General features: G+C 40.1%; 1 protein-coding gene across 1 annotated transcript in view; it reads right to left on the bottom strand.

Annotated features, from left to right (window-relative positions):
* Nucleotides 1-210: 210 nt before the first annotated feature.
* SHC3 (SHC adaptor protein 3) overlaps nucleotides 211-21,285 on the bottom strand; it is a 150,884-nt gene continuing 129,809 nt past the window's right edge. The window contains exon 12 of the mRNA XM_081238046.1: nucleotides 211-1,053. Within this exon, the coding sequence (XP_081094172.1) occupies nucleotides 925-1,053 (129 nt within the window). The 3' untranslated portion in view covers nucleotides 211-924. The remainder of the gene's footprint in view (nucleotides 1,054-21,285) is intronic.

Here is a 21,285-nt window from a genome sequence, read left to right as displayed (position 1 = left end):
TGTTTGCACCCGTCTTCCGCAGATCGTACACATGCTTCTTCCTCTACTGAATATAAAGGGGGTGGGGTTTTACTAGCAGGTACTGCAGCAGCCCGTTGGCTAAGAGGATGTACAAACCCCCATCTACCCCTCCACACCTCCTCATTTTGTCCTTATACAGATAAAAACAAAGGAAGCATTGACCTGTCAAGATCTTGATCAGTGAGGCTTATTTTGTGCCCTATTTGGCAGTAAAGTGGATCCCCAAGAACCCCTGGACAACCAGGGTCATGGGAGACAGCATTCCTGTGCTCAGCCCTACCTGAAACAGCTGGAGTAATGCCTACTCTTCAGTGCAGCAGCCCTAATCTCTGGTGCTGGAAACCCCGTGCACACAGGAGTGATGCAGACAGCCTGGGAGGCGTCGCCAAGGAGGAGGGACAGCCATGAGGACCAGCACTTCACAGGGCTTTACATGCAGAGCATAGACAGCATCTTGCCTTATTTTATTACAATCCCAAGTGTTTATTACCAACCCTCCTGCTGCTTCTATTCCCTGTATTGTGCTTAGTAGGTAACACCTTCCCAGTGGAATGGGTCAGCTGAATTAACATTTTGCCCGGACAACTACAGTCAAACTTTGTTTTCATTAAAAACATACAGCACGGGACATCAGTCTTACATCTTTCTTAGTCTTAAAAAATATAAATATAGAGGGAAAATTTGTACAGGATGTATAGGTATGTACACCTTTAATATGCACATGAGAATTCGGAACAAGTTTATGAAACTTGCACTTTAAGGAGGCCTTCCTCCTGGGGCTTTTGAACAAAGCTCTGAGCCAGCGGGCAGATGCTTGAGTTCCCCTGGCCCAGCGCCCATCTACCGGGAAGACGTGAGCCCTCCTGACTGCAGGTGCGGTGTCGGGACGGGGCAGCTGGCAGGTCACGGGTTCCTCTCCACCGGCTGCTGAAGGCAGAGCTCGCTCCCGGCAGAGACGATGGGCAGGCTGTTCTCCAGGTGGTGGTTGATGAGGTCGTTGATACTGTCAAAGATCCTGTCCTTTGTGCGGATCTGTGAGGGTGCGGAGGGAAGGTTAGCACCACCCACAGGCAAAGGAAGGAGAACGCCCCCCCACTGGGAGTCAGAACTGGAGACGCAGCCTCCTTAGCGACCCAGGGTTTCCCTGTGCTTTCAGAGGTGGTGTCTGCTAAGTCCCTGGTCCCCGTCACTGGCCAGTAAATTCAGTCTGTTCATCTGTCCACCCCTCTGGGACTGAGCCATGGCCTCCGCCACCTTCAGCAACCAGGGGCCGTGGTGAGATCCTCTGCCTCCCAACAGCCTCCTCTCTCTGGCTCCGCTCCTGCCCTCATGGGATCCATCCCAGAAACCTCTGTCCTGCACCACCCAGCGGTGTCTGAAGGCTCCCCTGCCCCTGCCACCTGCAGCCCTTTGCCCGGCAGTACTGGCCCAGACCGCTTCTTCCACCTGACGACCTAGCTCAGCCTCCAGGTCAGCACCTTCAGGCCCCCGTCCTTCCTCACCACCCATCCCCAGGCCAGCTGTCAGCATCCTGTGCACCTGCCAGGAAGGAGCCCACAGTTGTGAGGAGGGGCTCCAAGTTCCCACTGGAGGGTGACCCTTGCTGGGATGGAGGGACAGTGCTGCACGTTTCTGGTCACTCAGTTCTAAAGCTTAGTAGGGTGCCTGTCCATGAACTTCTCCTGAATAGATGAAGGCCTGAGATGGGGTGAGGGTGCTGGGTGGCACTTTGCCTCTTCCCTCTGCACAATGGCCCTGTGCTCTGGTCCCTGGGGGCCACCAGTCCCCCCATCCTGAGCCGGTACACTCACAGTATAGACTGAAGGAGGCAGTATGAGTTCTGGCCAGGAGCAGTCTCCCAGCGTGCTCTGGATACAGCCCCGGGGGCCTGCTTCTTTGAGAGGGAACGCAGATGGGGTAGGGAGCAGGCACCTGTCTGTACCCACTAGTGCTCCAGGCCCTCACAATGGGTCTGGGATGCCTGGGTACCCCAACCTCTCTCTCCAGCCTCATTGCTGGGACCCGTCCCTCCCTTGGAACAACCAGGGAACAACCATCCCTCCCTCAAGGACCTGAAGGCACATCTATTCTCCTCACTTACTTGTCCCAATATTCTTTCCCCAAGTTCTTTTTTTCTTAATTTTATTGGAGTATAGTTGATTTAAAATGTTGTGTTAGTTCCTGCTGTACAGCAATATGAGTCAGTTATACATAAACATATATCCACTCTTCTTTAGATTCTTTAACAATATAGGTCATTACAGAGTACTGAGTAGAGTTCACCGTGCTATACAGTAGGTTCTTATTGGTTATCTATTTTATATATAATGGTGTGCATATGCCAATCCCAATCTCCCAATTTATCCCTCCCCACCTTTCCCCCCTGGTAACCATAAATTTGTTTTCTACATCTGTGACTCTATTTCTGTTTTGTAAATAAGTTATTTGTAACATTTTTTTAGATTCCACATATAAGTGATATCATATGATATTTGTCTTTCTCTGTCTGAATTACTTCACTCAATATGACAATCTCTAGGTCCATCCATCCTTCTCCAAGTTCTTAATCTCACTCTCCTTCCATAATGTGGCCACTCTTGTTTCTCCCCCTCCATCAACCCACCAATGGGGTGTCCATCTCTGGGTCTTCAGTCCCATATCTCATTCTCTCTCTAAATCTATGCTTCAGGTGTGCATATCAGAAGCCCCTGCCCAGGCCATCTGCCCTGGGCTTTAAACTTTTTAAAATTAAGATGCTCTCCTCTCCTGGGTTCCAACTCTGATATGAGGCTCCTCCCAACCCACCTCTGTAAGCACTGAAGGGGAAGAAACTTCCCAGGCCATGGGGTCCCCTGACTCTTGGGCATTAAGCCTCAGTAAGGGTGTAATCTGATGGGCACATTCAGAAAAAAATCTTTTTGCAAGACTTTCTGGCATCTTTGCATCAAGGTTGTTTAATCCTCCTGGGGCTCCTTAGAATTCCCCACCCAGAAAGGCTCCCTGGGTAACACAACAGGCCCCTTCCTTGGATGCTGAAGGCACCCAGGAGCTCAGCTTGAGCCTAGTATTATCGGGGTGTTGCCTTTACATCATTGACTCCTTATTTCCACTTCTTAATGATTGACACTCATTTATGTTCTGGGGCAATAGAGACAGATGAAGAAGGATTTATGCTGCGGAAGTGTCTGAGACAGTGGTCTAAACCTGGGCTCACGTTGGCATCACCTGAGTTGCTCTCAGTAACCCCATGCCCAGGCCAACTCCACCAGGAGCTTGGGATGGGGCCTGGGCACTAGCATGTTTTATGTTCCCTCCATGATTCCAACATGCTGCCAAGCTGAGGACCACTGGTCAGTGTTTTTGTAGTACATAGGCTGGCCAGTATAAACATGCACACATGTAAGCACACAGAAGAGTAAGCCATATAAAGAAATAGGCAGTTTACTTCACTCCTATAAATACTTGCTGAAACTCTGATCTGGCTCCTGCCCAGAGAACTTGCAGCCCACAGAGCCATCTGTGTGGACTCACCTGCCATGTGCTGGAAATGCCAATGGCTGATTTTAAAAGCCCAGCAGCCCAGACAAACCTAGGACAAACTTCTCCAGATATATAAAGGGATTCTGCTACAGTGATGACACATGAATGTTAACCCCAGAAAACTATGTTAGGCTTTGCATAGCAAAAAAGCATATAAAAGTGAGGATGAAAACCTTTGTTTTAGTTCAACATGCATATATTGAAAAAGGAGAAAAATCTGAAATCAATAATCTAAGCTTCCACTTTAGGATACTAGAGAAGGAAAAGCAAGTTAAGTTCAAATTAAGTAAAGGGAAAGAAATAATAAAAATTAGGGCAGAAATCAATGAAATTGAAATAGGAAATCAATACAGAAAATCAATGATTCCCAAAGCTAGTTCTTTGAAAAGATAAATAAAATCAATAAGCCTCTAACCAGGCTAAGTAAGAAAAAATGAAAGAAGACACAAATTACTAATATCAGAAGTGAAAGAGGGGTCATCACTACAGATCTCATGGACATTAAAAGGATAATAAAGGAGTATTACAAATAACTTGAAGTTTTCCCAGTAAGACCAGGAACAAGGCAAGGATGTCCCATCTCATTACTCCTTTTCAACATCATAGTGGAAGTCCCAGCTAACGCAATAAGTCAAGAAAAGGAAATAAAATGTATGCTGATTGGAAAGGAAGAAATAAAACTGTCTTTGCTCACAGATGATACGATTGTCTATGAATAAAATCCAAAAAAATCAACAGCAACAACAACCAAAAACAACCAACCAAACAAACATTCCTGGAACTAATAAATGATTGTAGCAAGATTGCAGGATAAGAGGTTACTATACAAAAGTCAGTTGCTTTCCTATGTACAAGCAATGGACAAGTTGAATTTGAAATTAAAAACATAATACTATTTATTGGGTTGGCCAAAAAGTTTGTTTGGGTTTTTCCCAAAACATCTTATGGAAAACCCCGAACAAACTTTTTGGCCAACCCAGTATATTTAGCACCCCCAAAATGAAATCTTTAGTTATAAATCTAACAAAATCTATACACAATTATAGAGGGAAACTACAAAATTATAATGAGAGAAAGTTTTAAAAACTAAATAAATGAAGATATATTTGGTATTCATGGATAGAAAGACTCAGTATTGTCAAGATGTCAGTTCTTCCCAACTTGATCTATAGATTCAATGCAGTCCCAATCAAAATCCCAGTAAGATACTGTGTATATTGACAAACTTATTCTAAAGTTTATATGGAAAAGCAAAAGACCAAGTGTAGCCAGCACAATACCAAAGGAGAAGAATAAAATTGGAGGACTGATAATATTCAACTTCAAGTTTTACTATAAAGCTTCAGTAATCAAGATAGTGTGGTATTAGTGAAAGAATAGACAAATACATCAATGGGACAGAATAGAGAGCCCAGAAATAGACCCACACAAATGTAGACGACTGATCTCTGACAAAGAAGCAAAGGCAATACAATGGAGTAAATATTGTCTTTTCAACAAATGGTCCTAGAACAGCAAATCGTGCTAGACAACCACATGCAAAAAAACTGAACCTAGACACAAACCGTACACTCTTCACAAAAATTGACTCAAAATGGATGATAAACCTAAATGTAAAATGCAAAACTGTAAAACTCTTACAAGATAACATAGGAGAAAACCTAGATGACTGTGGGTTTGGTGATGACTTTTTATTTATGATATCAAAGGCATGATCCATGAAAGAAGGAAATGAGAAGCTGGATTTCATAAAAATTAAAACCTTCTGCCCTTCAAATGACCCTGTCAGGAGAATGAGCAGACATGCCACAGATGGGAAGAAAGTATTTGCAAGAGACTTATCTAATAAATAAAATAATATATAATGACAATAAATAATAAAAATAAAATAATAAGTTTGGACTATTATCCAATACAATATTCTACTATACAAAGAACTCTTAAAACCAACAATAAGAAAACAAACAACCAGACTTAAAAATGGGCCAAATCAAGAATATATAATGGGTAAAAACAGCCTCTTCAATAAACGGTGTTGGGAAAACTGGACATACAAAAGAATCAAACGAGAATACTTTCTCACACCATATACAGAAATAAGATGGATTAAAGACTTAAATGTAAGACCTGAAACCATAAAACTTCTAGAAGAAGACCTAGGCAGACACTCTCTGACATTGGTTTTAGCAATAGTTTTTTGGACATGTCTCCTCAGGCAAGGGAAATGTAAGCAAAAATGAACAAATGAGATTACATCGAACTAAAAAGCTTTTGTACCGTGAAGGGAGCTATCAACAACAAAAAAAGGCCACCTATAGAATGGGAGAAGATATTTGCAAATAATAAACCCAGTACAGGGTTAGTATCCAAAATATACAAAGAACTCACACAACTCAACATAAAAAAAGAAAAATAACCTGATTAAAATTGGTCAAAGGACCTGAATGGACATTTTTCCAAAGAAGACATACAGATGGCCCACAGGCATGGAAAGATGCTCAACATCACTAATCACCACAGACATGCAAATTAAAACCACAGTGAAATATCACCTCACACCTGTCAGAAGGGCTATTGTCAAAAAGACAAAAAATAACAAGTGTTGACCAGGATGCGAAGAAAAGGGAACCCTCCTACACTGTTGGTGGGAATGTAAATTGATGCAGCCACTGTGGAAAAGCAGCAGGGAGATTCCTCAAAAAATTAAAAATAGATTTCCCATGTGATCCAGCAATTCCACCTCACTGTCCTAGAAGTATCTGCAAGGGTGGGAGCAGCAGTGGAGGTGGGAAGTGGTGGGTCAACCTCAGGATGTTAATTTTTGGAGTAGAGTATCAGGTTTGGGATCTGAGGGCACAGGAGAGACGGAGTGAAGTCTCTGAGCTCTTCTCACCACTCCCCTTCATTGATTCTGGACGTTTTCTCCATCGAGATTGGCTAAGCCAGGTGTGGACATCTGTCAGAAGGGACACCCTATGCCCGGGTTTTGCTCTGTAGTCTGGGCTCTTCACCTTGATGAGCAGTGGAAGAGGGTAGTGGTGGACGTGAGTGCCATGAGGATGGGGTGATGCAGGGGGCAGTCATCCGGGAGGGCAGAGGAGAGGAGAGCTAAGTTGCAGCCTGGTCTGACCACACCGGATCACCTCACAGGTGAGCCTCCGTGCCCTCGCAGATGTGGGGCTGCTTGATCAGCCCTTTGGAACTCTAACTTTCCAGCAGTATTGGGTTGATGAACTTTTGTTCTAACTGTTCAGAAAGTGTAATAATTCCTTGTTGTTTGTATCAACTAGCACAGCAAATTCTACCTTAAAAATAATTTGTTAGGAGCTCTGTAGATGGATGGAATTGTAGTCTCTCTAAATGCAGAACTTTCATCCCAGGAAGATCCTCCGGGGCCCTGCTAGTTCTAAGTGCTCACCTCTGTGAGGCTTCCAGGGTGCCAGCTGATAAGGCACTGCTCAAGAAAGCATCAAAAAAGTCCTAATTCCAGCTTAAAGGAGGAAGGCTGGGGCACTCACTCAATGCATCCCCAAGCTGTCTGACCCTGCAGAGCTCACCACCAGAGACCATGCCAAATGTACTTTGGCGGGGGAGAACCCTGGGCCCAGAATGCAGACCCAGGGAGGACACAGCCATCCCACAAAGCTAACCTGATAACTTTGTGAAAATCTGTGAACACAGAGCAAACTAGGAAGAGAAGAAGCGCAGAGTACCGTGGACAGCAGGCTCTCCTGCAAGCCTGCCTGGACTGCTGAGAAGCGGAGGTTGGACGCTCACCTGCGTCCTTACAGGTGAGGCTCAGCCATCCCTTTCCCAGGATAGAAGCTGCGTGCCCTTTGCTCCCTCTAGTGGCTGGCAGACCACAATGGCGAAGAAATTGAACTGAGAGCTGGAAGCTTCCTTCAATATTATCTGGTGTTGCCCTCCCCAAACATTTTCTTCTTAGCCGTGAAGCAACCCTGTGACACAAAGCCCCAGGCAGAGGCCCCAAAATGTACAAGCCAGGAAGGATGCATTCACTAGATGGTGGTTCTCAGCTTGAGCAGCATCAAAAGCCCCTGGGGTCTTCTGGAAGCACAGACTGCCTGACACCCCCACCCCAAGAGATTCTGACTCAGCAGGGGAGCCTGAGAATTTGCATTTCTAGCAGGTTCCAGTGGACAGGGGACCCCACTCTGAGAACCACTGAGCGAGAAGAGTACAGCTCGAAGCTCTGTGGGTCTAATTGCATTGTTGACAGGAACGTGACAGTACCTGTCCTGTTCATTCAGCCCCTCCACCCACCCAGTATCAAAACAGAAATGATGGGACATTCTCAAGATGCTCCACTGAGATGTAAACCAGCCAGACCCCAGCGCCTTCCTTCGTCACCCAGCTGGGTGCCAAGCAGCATCCTGTGTGCTTTGTGAACTACCATCGGACCTCCCCCCTAACCCCCAAGATAACTGTCTGGTGTAGTGACAAGAAGCTAGTTTCAAGCACCTGGGTTCCCCTCCCCACCTGCCACCTCCTAATGGTGCCATTTAGGGAAAGTTACTGACCTCTCTGAGCCTTCATTCCCATGTAAAATGGTTATATCATAATAGTCCTACTTCATAGGATTCTCATCAGAAGTAACTGATGAATGTGCATGAAAAACTTCACACAGTGCAGGGCCCCTAGGACGTGCTCAGTAAATGTTTGCTGTTCCTGTTTTTCATACCATACTGAGTAGTTTAAACTTACCACAAGAGGGAAGAGATATGGGAACATATGTATATGTATAACTGATTCACTTTGTTATAAAGCAGAAACTAACACACCATTGTAAAGCAATTATACTCCAATAAAGAGGTAAAAAAAATAAAAAAATATAAAAAGTTTTAAAAATAAAAAATAAAAAAAATTAAAAACTTACCCTGAAGGCAACGGCCATCCTGGAGAGATTTAGAGCAGGGAATGACATTAGCGGAGCCTCCTGCTGGCAGTGAAGGGTGGGGGGAAATGCACTGACAATCCAGGGAGAGAGGGACCCTTTCAGAGATATTTAGGGGATTGGTCAGTCAGAGAATGTGGAGTGTGAGAGGGAGGTGCTGGTGGCAGAGGCTTGCTGACTGGGCAAGCCATGGGAAGGCATCCAGGGGGAGGCTGGGGTGAGGAGCTGGGAACGATGGGATGATACCTTCCCCTTTAGACGTGGTGGGCTCAGGTTGCCTAGAACACTTATGTGGAGTTGCTCTGTAGGCATTTAGAAATTGTGCATTTAAAAATGGTACATTAAGAGAGTTCCCTGGGGGCCTAGTGGTTAGGATTCCAGGCTTTCACTGCCACGGCCCGGGTTCAATCCCTGGTTTGGGAACTGAGATCTCACAAGCCACGTAGTGTGGCCAAAAAAAAAAAAAATCTTGCCTTAAGGGGTACACTCAATCGATGACAAAATGATTACATTCAGCCCTGTCCAAAGGGTGGCACTAGAACAGGCAAAGCTGTCAGTTGAAGATGTCTCCTGATGAAAACTCTGATTCCACAGGAACAGTTGCACCTACAGACCTGCAGCCCTCTGTCTACTGTCTCAGCTTTGGCTGGATCCACTGGGACATCCTCCCACCCCCAAAAGTTCATGCCTGAATGCAACCTAACACAGATAGGATGTAGACCCACCCTGGCCACTTCCAGACTTGAAATTAAGGCACAGTCCAGGTCCCTCCTAAACCCAACGGCCACGGTGCTGGCTCTACATCAGCCCCCGGGGCTGCAATGCCAAGGGTCGTACTTGGAATCTTGCAGGCCAATTGCTTACATTTTCCAATTGATGCCTTGCTCCACATGAACACTCATTTTCCATCCAAATTGTAAGCCTGGTCATGAATCCCTGCACAGCTGGGATCCTGGACATCTTCCAATCTCTCCCTCCCACCCCATGGTTTCCCTGACCAGCCACATCCAGGGTGAAGGGGACTATTTTGGGCTGCCTGGCCCTGGTTCCTTCTAGGTGTAACGTCCCTTCCTTTTCCAGTTCCAAGGTACTAAGGAGCCTCAATCATCCTCAAGTTTGCCCAAAAGTCAGCAGAGTCTGTTTCTGATCATAGAAGAGAAAAAAGGTATAAGCCTGACCACGGTATCCAAAAGGGAAATTCACAGGAAATGTTCACCAGTCAGGGTTTCTTCAGAGCCATGCCAGAGAAGCACAGAAATGTTGCGGACATGTTAGCTTCAAGTTCCCCTAGGGCACTGGTGTATTTACAGAAAAAAGGAGGGAAGGTCCCTTACCAAATATTGAGTGGGGAAGATATTAAAATGTACCTATGTGTTTTTACTTCTTTAATTTAATTTTTACTTCATGTAATTGTCAATAGAAAATAGAGATGGGTGAATAGCTGATGTTTTACATAATTAAATGATTCTCTTCTTACAGGAAAGGTATGAGTAAAGGAATTCTAATTTAAAATGTAAGGCTGAGTATAGGCATTGTCGTATCCCATCTTCACCAACCCCAGTGAAATGACAGTAGAGGAATGAACTTCTAAAACAAAAGAGAAGGAGGTGGAGTGCCAGTGGATACTGTAACATCAGCACACTGTGGGCTAGCAGAAAAGAGGAAGCCTGTTGAAATAAAAGAGTGAGGAGGAGGGTAGCCTAGAATGTAGGGGGGAGGGCAGATCCTGGAGCTGAGGAGAGAGAGGAGCAATGGTGGGAGGGAGAGCAGTTAGGCTGCCTGGAGAATGCTCCAGAGTAACTGAGCCAGCAGCTCCACCACCCCTTCCTTCCCCTTTGCCTCCTTATAGCTAAACTAGTATTTTGCCTTCAGGGAAGAAGCCAGAGAATGTTTATCCAAAGAAATTAAATAAGACGTCTGGGGAAAATTAAGGCTATAGGAGGGTAAAGGTGATTCCAAGTAAAACGCTCCTGGGAGGTACCCAGCATAAAAGTCCAAGCCTCCTCCTCTCCTTCTCACCCTACAGTCCTCTAATCTGTCATACAACAGCTCCCCTTAACCTAATCCCCTCCAAAATATCCCTACCCCATGCCTCACCCACCACACACACATAATCTCAGTCAGTCTTCAATGCTAATGCCAGGAAAGACTAGAGGGAAAGATACCTAAATGTATTACAGCAGAGGAGATCCATCCCAGGAAAATCAATCCAGTCTCTTGTTCTTATATATGGCAAGGAAATGTACTGGGCATCTTAAGAATGTCAGTACCATGAAAAGAAAAATCATGATAAGCAAACAAACACCTGACCCCAGAAGTTAAGTTGGAAAATAGACAAAATATTTAAAACAACTCATATTAATAACACCAAAAAGTAAAAATGTTCTTCTTCTTTTTAACCATTAAAAAGAACAAGAAGAACAAGATGCACAAAAAAGTAAAACGATCAGAAGATAACAAATTTTCCTTTAGAAATTAAATATACAATTTGTAAAATTATACATATATTAAGTTTGGAAGATCATCAAGGAAAGCTTTCAGAACATAAGAGCAAATTTTCAAAGAACTGGAAACTTGCATGAAAGAAGAGACAGATCAATCCAAGAGATCCATCCCCTCAACCAGGTGTTCTAAGGGGAAAGAATAAAGAAGGTAAGAAATTATCAAAGAAATAATATAAGGAAATTGCTCTGACTTAAGAAAAAACAAAAATTTTCAGATGGAAAGGGTTCATCACATCTCTGGAAAAATGAATAAGAAAAGGTACACACAGATTCATGACCATGTCATTGTAGAAGGTAAAGAAAAAACTAAAAATGTCTAGTAGGTAAAGAAAAAGTAATCCACGAAAGATTAAGAATCAGAGCAGCCATGCTACAGCCAACCATAAGGTGAATCAAAGTGACTTCAAAATATATTTTCAGACATGTAGGAATGAGAAAGTTCATGCCCATGCACCTGTTTTGAGGAAGAACTCCAATTAAAGTGAGTGAAAACCATAAAAGAGGAAGACATAGTATATACAACAGGTTGAAACTCACCCAGGACTCGAATGAGACTATGTCCTTAGAATAATGGGTTTGCTTTAGAAATCTATTAGTCCACATTAGAAGAGAAAATCAGACTGTCTTCATGCATGTTCCAAAAATAGATGGAATGAGCTGGATAATAGTAATGGCATGGTGAGGAAAACTTAGGTCTCTTCTCTCAAGAAGAAGGCAATTGGAAACTTCAAGATTAACTTATTTAAAAGTAATTGTATAAAATAATATGAATATAATGTAATGTTGGGCCTAACATAGAAATGTAATATATGTATAACATATTTGCCAATAACAGTACAAAGGAGGTGGGCAGAGCAAAGCTGCATTAGGCTAGGGAAATAATTTCAGAGGGTAAGGTAATAGAACAATGCATTGTTAAGTCTGTAACATTAATATAATAGATTTAATATGTATAACAATAATGCCACACTAAGGGGATACATTCTCTGACCAAAATGGAATGAAACTGGGACTCAACAGCAGGAAAAAAATTCAGAAACTCACAAATACATAGAAATTCAAAAAAACTCCTACGTAATCAATGAGTCAAAGAGATATCAGGAGGGAAATAAGAAAATACTTAAAATAAATGAAAACAAAGACACAACAGACCAAACTTATGAGCTACAGCTATACTTAAGAAATTTATAGCTGTAAATGTCTATATTAAGACAGAAAAAATCTCAAATCAATAACATAACCCCTCACCTAAAGACCCTGAAAAAAAGAAGAGCATACTAAACTTAAGGCAAGCAGAAGAAAGAAAATCATAAAGCTTAAAGCAGAGATAAACAAAATGGAGAATGGAGAAACAACAGAAAAAATCAATGAAACCAAAAGCTGGTTCTTTGAAAATGTCAACAAACTTGACAAACCTTTAGCTAGATGGACCAAATTAAAAAACAAAGAAGACTCAAACTACTATACTTAGAAATGAAAAGGGGAGCATTTTCCCCACATTATAGAAATAAAAAAGATTATAACAGAATACCATGGAAAATTTTATGCCAACCAATTTGATATTAGTGAAATGGACAAATTTTTAGAAAGACACAGACTATCAAAACTGACACAAGAAGAAATACAAAATCTGAATACACCTATAACAAATGAAGATATTAAGCAGTAAACAGAAGTACCCCAAAAGAAAAGACCGGGACCAGATAGCTTCACTGCTGAATTCTACCAAATGTTTAAAGAAGAATTAATATAAAATTCTTTGGAATTTCTTCCAAAAAATAGAAGATGAGGGAATACTTCCAAATTCAATCAATGAGGCCAGTAGTACCCTGATACCAAAACCAGACAAAGAAACTACAAGAAAAGAGAACTACAGACTAATATCTCTTATGAATATGGATGCAAAAAATCCTCAACAAAAAATTCTAGCAAACCAAATCCAGAAACGTATAAAAGGAATTATACACCATGACCAAGTGGAATTTATTCCAGGAATGCAAGGTTGGTTTAACATATGAAAACCGATTGATGGAGTTGAATATATCAATAGAATAAAAAACAAAAATCACATAATTACTTCAATAGGTACATAAAGAGCATTTGACAAAATCCAACAATTTTTTTTTTTTTTTTTTTTTTGCGGTACGCGGGCCTCTCACTGTTGTGGCCTCTCCCGTTGCGGAGCACAGGCTCCGGATGCGCAGGCTCAGTGGCCATGGCTCACAGGGCTAGCCGCTCCGCGGCATGTGGGATCTTCCCAGACCGGGGCACGAACCCGTGTCCCCTGCATCAGCAGGCAGTCTCTCAACCACTGTGCCACCAGGGAAGCCGTCCAACACTTTTTTGTGTTAAAAGATACCCAAAAAAGTAGAAGGAAATTTACTTAACCTGATAAAGGACATCCACAAAAAACTCACAACATCATACTTAATGGTGAAAGATTGGATGCTTTCCCCTTAAGATAAGTAAAAAGATAAAGACGACCACTCTTGCCACTTCTATTATTCTATTGGATGTTCTAGCCAGGGCAAATAGTCAATAAAAAGAAATAAAATGCATCCAGATTTGAAAGAAGTAAACTATCTCTATTCACAGATAATATGATCTTATATGTAGAAAACACTAAGGAATCACTAAAAACTACTATTAGAACTAATAAATGAGTTCAGCAAGTTTGCAGGATACAAGATTAATATAAACAATTAATTGTAGTTATATACTTGCAAAGAACACAATGAGAATGAAATTGAGAAAACAACTGCATTCATGAGTGCATCCAAGAAACAAATATATAGAGAGGAATAAACTTACTAAAGTAAGTGGAAAACTTACACTCTGAAAACTAAAAAAACATTGTCAGAAGATATTCAAGAAGATCTAAATAAGTGGAAAAACATCCCATGTTCATGGACAGAAGATAGCACTGTTAAGATGGCAATACTCTCTATCCCCCAATTGATCTATACATTCAACACAATTCCTATAAGAACTCCATCTGACTTCTTTGTAAAAATTGACAAGCTGTTTCTAAAATGTATATAAAATTGTGAGGTTCCCTGAATAGCTAAAACAATCTTGAAAAAGAACAAAGTCAGAGGACTCACTCTCTTTGATTTAAAAACTTACTACTAAGCAACAGTAATCAAGACAACGTGGTACTGCCACAAAGGTAGACATAGAGATCAACAGAATGGAATTGAGATCCAGAAATACACCCACACATATATGGTCAATCAATTTTCAGCAATGCCAAAAATATTCAATGGGGTAAAGAATAGTCTTTTCAACAAATGATGCTGAGAAAACTGGATATCCACCTGTAAAATAATAAAATCAAAACATTACCTCACACCAAATATACAAATTTACTCAAAAGCCTAAATGGAAAAGCTAACACTATGAAACTCTTAGAAAAAACAGAGGGATAAATATTCATGAAAAAGACTTTAAAATAACTTGAAGGTGCCTTAAAGGTGCTCAAAGAACTAAATGAAGATGTGGAGAAAGTCAAGAAAATGATGTACGAAAATAATAGAAACATCAATAAAACCTATTTAGAAAACCTAAATAGGAACCAAAATGAAACTCTGGAGTGGAAAAGCACAAGACAGAAGAAAGAATCAGGGAGCTTGAAGATAGGAAAATTGAAATTTTTGAGTCCCAGGAACAGAAGGAAAAAAGATTGAAGAAAAGTGAACAGAGCCTAAAGGACCTGTGGGATACCATAAAATAGATCAACATATGCATTGCTAGAATGCTAGAAGGAGAAGAGAGGAAAAAGAGAAAGACATAGTACTTGAAGAAATAATGACAGAAAATTTCCAAATCTGATTAAATACATGAGTATAAACATCCAAAAAGCTCAATGAACACTAATAAGGATGAATATAAAGAGACCCACACCAAGACAAATTATAATCAAACTGTCAAAGCCAAGGACAAAGAGAGAATCTTGAAAGCAGCAAGAAAGAAGTGACTTGTCACATACAAGAGATCTTCAAGAATGTTGTCAGCAGATTCTTCATCAGAAACTTTGGAGGACTTCCCTGGTGGTGCAGTGGTTAAGAATCCGCCTGCCAATGCAGGGGACATGGGTTCAAGCCCTGGTCCAGGAAGATCCCACATGCCGCAGAGCAACAAAGCCTGTGCACCACAACTACTCTAGAGCCTGTGAGCCACAACTACTGAGCCCACACACTGCAACTACTGAGCCTGTGCACCTAGAGACCACGCTCTGCAACAAGAGAAGTGACCGCAGTGAGAAGCCTGCACGATGTAACAAAGAGTAGCCCCTGCTCGCCGCAACTAGAGAAAGCCCGCACTCAGCAACAAAAACCCAAGGCAGCCAAAAATAAATAAATAAATAAATACATTTTTTTAAAAAAAAGAAAGAAACTTTGGAGACCAGAAAGGCCGCTGGTTGATATATTTAAAAGCTAAAAGAAAAAGAACCCATCAATTAAGAATCTTATTTCCAACAAAACTGTCTTTCAAAAGTGAAGGAGAGATTAAGACATTCACTGATAAGCAAAAGCTGAGGGAGTTCATTTCCACTAGGCTTTCCCAGCAAGAAATGCTAAAGAGAGCCCTGCAGGTTGAAATGAAAAACACTAGATAGTAACTCAAAACTGTATAAAGAAATAAAGATCACAGTAGAGGTAAAATCATGGACAATTATAAAAGCTAGTATTATTGTAACTTTGGTTTGTAACTTCACATTTTGTTTTCTACATAATTAAAGAGATTATTAAAAATGTTAGTTTATGCTTTTGGAGACAGAGTGTATAAAGATGTAATTTTGGAACATCAACAACTGAAAGGAGTGGGAACAGAGCTGTAAAGGAGCAGAGATTTTGTATGCTATTGAAGTTAAGATGCTACAAATTCAAATTAGAATGTTATAACTTTAAGATGTTAAATACCATCCCCATAGAAACTACAAAGAAAATAGAATAAACACTAAAGAAAATTAGAAGGGAATTAAGACATTTCACTACCAAAACAATCAACTAAACACAAAAGAAGACAGTAATGCAGGAAATAAGAGGGGAAAAAAAGCTATAGGGTATATAGAACACAGATAGCAAAATTACAGAAGTCCCTTCTTATCAGTAATTACTTTAAATGTAAATGGACTGAATTCTCCAATCAAAACACAGAAATGTAAATAATAGATTAAAAAAAAATTTTTAAGTTCCAACTAAAAGCTATCTACAAGAGACTCATTTTAGATCCAAAGACACAAACACGTTGAAAGTGAAAGGATAGAAATATATATTCTATGCAAATAGTAAGCAAAAGAGACTCAGAGTAGCTATACCAATATCAGACAACATAGACTTTAAATAAAGTTTGCAAGAGACAAAGAAGGACATCATATACTAATAAAAGTTTCAATACAGCAAGAAGGTACAACAGTTATACATTTAAACATCTAATAATAGACCATCAAATTATATGAAGCAAAACTTGACAGAATTGAAGGGAGAAATGGACAGTTTTCCAACAGTAGTTGAAGACTTCAGTACTCCACCCTCAATAATGATAAGTAAGGAAATAGAGGGCTTGAACAACACAATACACCAACTATATCAAACAGACTATGCACAACACTCTAACATCAGAATATACATTTTTCTCAATTACAGTTTCCTAGATAGACCATATGTTAGGTCACAGATTAAGTTTCAACAGATTTTAAAAGATAGATATCATACAAAGTATCTTCTCTGACCCCCAATATCAATATGAGAAAAAAATTTTATAGTTTTAAGCATTTACATTAAAAAACAAGAAAGATCTCAAATCAGCAACCTATCTTTACAACTTAAGATACAAAAAGTACAAAGTAAACTCGAAGCAAGCAGAAGAAAGAAAATAATAAAGAATAGAGTAAATATAAATGAGATTGAGAACAGAAAAACAATAGAGAAAATCAATGAAACCAAAAGCGGTTTCTTCAAAAAGGTCAACAAAATTGACAAATATTTAGCTAGACTAAGAAAGAAAGAAAGAAGTTTCAAAATTACTAAAATCAGAAATGAAGTGGCAGCATTATTAATGATTCTACAGAATAAAAAGGATTATAAAATAGTACTATGAACAACAGTGTGCAAATTTGATAACCTAGACAAAATAGACAAATTCCTAGAAACACAAAACCTACCAAGACTAAATCACAAAGAAACAGAAAATATGAATAGACTAATAACTAGTAAGAAGATTGAATCGGTAATCAAAAATCTCCTAACAAAGAAAAGCCCTAGACTTGATGACTTCACTGGTGAATTCTACCAAACATTTAAAGAGGAACACATACCAATGCTTCTCAGATTTCTCCCAAAAAAATAAAGACAAGGGGATACTTCTTAGCTCATTCTATACATTCTATCAGCATTACCCTGATACCAAAGCCAGACAAGGCCACTACAGGAAAAGAAAAGTACAGACCAACATCCCTCAGGAACACCGATGTAAATATCCTTAACAAAATATTAGCAAACCAAATTCAGAAGCATATTAAAAGGATGATACACTATGACCAAGTGAGATTTATTCCTGCAATGCAAGAATGACTCAACTTATGAAAGCACATCACATTAACAGAATGAAGGGGGAAAAATGATCATCTCAAATAACACAGAAAACCTTTGACAAAGTTTAACACCCTTCCATAGATGGAAAATTCTTCAACATAGTACAAACCATACATGAAAAACCCATAGCAAACATCATACTCAATGGTAAAAAATACTGAAAGCTTTTCCTCTAAGATCAGGAACAAGGCAAGGATGCCTGTCCTCACCTCCTATTCAACATAGCAGTTCTGTTCAACATAGAACTTCTAGCCAGAGTAATTAGGCAAGAAGAAAAATAAAAGGCAGACAATTGAAGAGAAAGAAGTAAGATTATCTGTTTGCAGACAATATGATCTTACATGGAGAAACCCTAAAGATTCCACACACACACACACAAAAATTGTTAGTATCAATAAATGAATTCAGCAAAGTAGCAGGATATAAAGTTGACACAAATAAATCAGTTGCATTTCTATATACTAACAATGAACAATCTAAAAATGAAAATAAGAATGCAATTCCATTTACAATTACACCAAAAAGAATAAAATACTTGGGAATTAACTTAGCCAAGAAGGGAAAAGACTTGTACAATGAAGGCTGCAAAACACTGCTGAAAGAAACTAAAGAAGATAGATATTTTAAAAAGTGGAAAGACATTCCATGTTCATGAATTGGATGACTTAATATTGTTAAGATGTCAATACTACACAAAGCAAGCTGCAAGTTCAATGTAATCCCTATCAAAGACCCAATGACTTTTTTGCAGAAATGGAAAACTCCAATCTAAAATTCATATAGAATATCAAGGGGCATGAATAGCCAAAACAATCTTGAAAAAAAAAAAGTTAGAGGACTCCCAGTTCCTGATTTCAAAACTCACTACAAAGCTACAGTAATCAAAACAGTATGGTACCGGTATAAAGACAGGCATCTAGACAAATGGAATAGAATAGAGAGCCCAGAAACAAATCCTCACACATATGGTCAAGTGTTTTTTTTACTAGGGTGCTAAGACCATTCACTAGAGAAAGGACAGTCTCTTCAACAAAATAGTACTGGGAAAACTGGATATCCACATGCAAAGAATAAAGGTGCACCCTTAGCTAACACAATATACAAAAACTAACTGAAACTGGATCAAAGACCTAAATGTAAGACCTAAAACTTTTAGAAGAAAACACAGGATAAAAGTTTCAAGACATTGAACGTTCAATGATGTCTTAGATATGACACCAAAGGCACAGGCAATCAAAGAAAAAATCGACAAATTAAACTTCATGAAAATTTTAAAAGTTTGTGTATCAAAAGACACTATCAACAATATAAAAAGGCAACACAGAGAATGGAAGAAAATATGTGTGGATCATGTATTTAATAAGGAATTAATATCCAGAATACATAGAAAACTCCTACAACTCAACAATAAAAAACCCCAAACAACTGAATATAAAAAATGCACAAAGAACTTGAGCTGCCATTTATCTAAAGAAGATATATAAATGGCCAATAAGCACATAAAAAGATGCTCAACAAAACTGATCATTAGGGAAATGCAAATCAAAACTACAATGAAATACCATCTCACATCCATTAGGATGGCTACTATCAAGAAAATAGAAAATAAATGTTGGAGAGGATGTGTAGAAATTGGTACCCTTGTATACTGTTGGTGGGAATGTAAAATGGTGCAGCCACTGTGGAAAAAATATGATGGTTTCTCAAGAAAATATTACAAATGAATTACCATATGATCCAGCAAATCCACCTCTGGATATATACTATAAAAATTGAAAGCGGGGGGCTTCCCTGGTGGCGCAGTGGTTGAGAGTCCGCCTGCCGATGCAGGGGACGTGGGTTCGTGCCCTGGTCTGGGAAGATCCCACATGCTGCAGAGCAGCTGGGCCCATGAGCCATGGCCGCTGAGCCTGCGCGTCCAGAGCCCGTGCTCCGCAATGGGAAAGGCCACAACAGTGAGAGGCCCACGTACCGCAAAAAAAAAAAATTGAAAGCGGGGTCTGGAAGAGATATTTGCATACCCATGTTCATAGCAGCATTTTTCACAATAGCTAAAACATGGAAGCAACCCAAATGTCCATCCACTGACGAATGGATAAGCAAAATGTGATACATACATATAATGGACTATTGCTTAGCCTTAAAAAGGAAGGAAATTCTGACACATTCTACAATGTGGATGAAACCTGAGGGCATTGTGCTAAGTGAAATAAACCAATTACAAAAGACAAATACTGTATGATTCCACTTATATGAGGTATACTTAGAGTAGTCAAAATCATAGATACAGAAAGTAAAATGGTGGATGCCAGGGACTAGGGGGTGGGAATGGGAAGTTATTGTTCAATAGGTATAAAGTTTCAGTTTTGAAAGATGAGAAGAGTTCTGGAGATGGATGGCGGTGGTGGTTGCATAACTATATAAACGTACTTAATATCATTGAACTGTACACTCAAAAAGTGGTTAAGATGGTAAATTTTATATTACATATATTTTATCACAATAAAAAGTGAAGAGAAAAAAAAAAAAAGAAAAGGAAGAAAAAGTAGGCAAAGGATCTGAATAGACACTTCTCCAAAGAAGATACACACATGGCCAATAAGCACATCCAAAGATGCTCAACCTCATTAGTCGTCAAGGAAAATGCAAATCAAAACCACAATGGTATACCACTTTACATCCACTAGTGTGTCTAGAATCAAAAAGTCAGATAATAACAAGTGTTGGTGATGATATAGAGGAATTGGAACCCTTATACACTGCTGGTTGGAATGTAAAATGGTATAGCTGCTTTGGAAAACCGTCTGGCATTTCATCAAGTGACAAATTACAGAGTTACCGTTTGACCTAGCAATCCCACTCCTAGATATATATCCAAGAGAAATGAAACATATGTCCATGCAAAAACTTGTACGTACCATTTATAGCTGCATTATTCACAATAGCCAAGTGCCCATCAACAGACTAATCATAAAATGTGGTATGTCCAAAAATGGAATATTATTCATCCATAAAAAGGAATGGAGTGCTGACACATATTACAGCATGGGTAAGCCTTTAAAACATTATGTTAAGTGAAAGAAGTTAGTCAAAAGTCCACATATTAGGGCCTCCCTGGTGGCGCAGTGGTTGAGAGTCCGCCTGCCGATGCAGGGGACACGGGTTCGTGTCCCGGTCTGGGAGGATCCCACATGCCGCGGAGCGGCTGGGCCCGTGAGCCATGGCCGCTGGGCCTGCGCGTCCGGAGCCTGTGCTCCGCAACGGGAGAGGCCACAGCAGTGAGAGGCCCACATACCGCAAAAAGAAAAAAAAAAAAAAAAAAAAAAAAAAAGTCCACATATTATATAATTCTATTCACACATATGTCCAGAATTGGATAATCTATAGAGACAGAAAATAGCTGAGTGGTTCCTAGGGCTGTGGGATGGGAGGTATATAGGGAGGTGATAGCTAAGTGGTACAGCATGAAAATATTCCAAAATGGACGGTGATGATGGATGCTCGTATCTGCGAATATACTAAAAACCACAGAATTGTACACTTCAAGTATGTATTATGTAAATTCTGTCCCAACAGAGCTGTTTTTAAAGATCTTTATGTTTACCAGTTCATAGATAATACAAGAGACAAGAAGCAAGTTAAATAATGCCACAAGAAAGCAAGGACACAAATCACAACGTGGGAAATTCTACAGACAAATGTCCAGTTC

Source organism: Mesoplodon bidens (genome assembly GCF_964165515.1).
Source record: "Mesoplodon bidens genome assembly, chromosome: 6".
Classification (NCBI taxonomy): domain Eukaryota; kingdom Metazoa; phylum Chordata; class Mammalia; order Artiodactyla; family Ziphiidae; genus Mesoplodon; species Mesoplodon bidens.
Note: the sequence above shows the minus strand (reverse complement) of the source record. Positions and strands in the feature narration are given on the sequence as shown.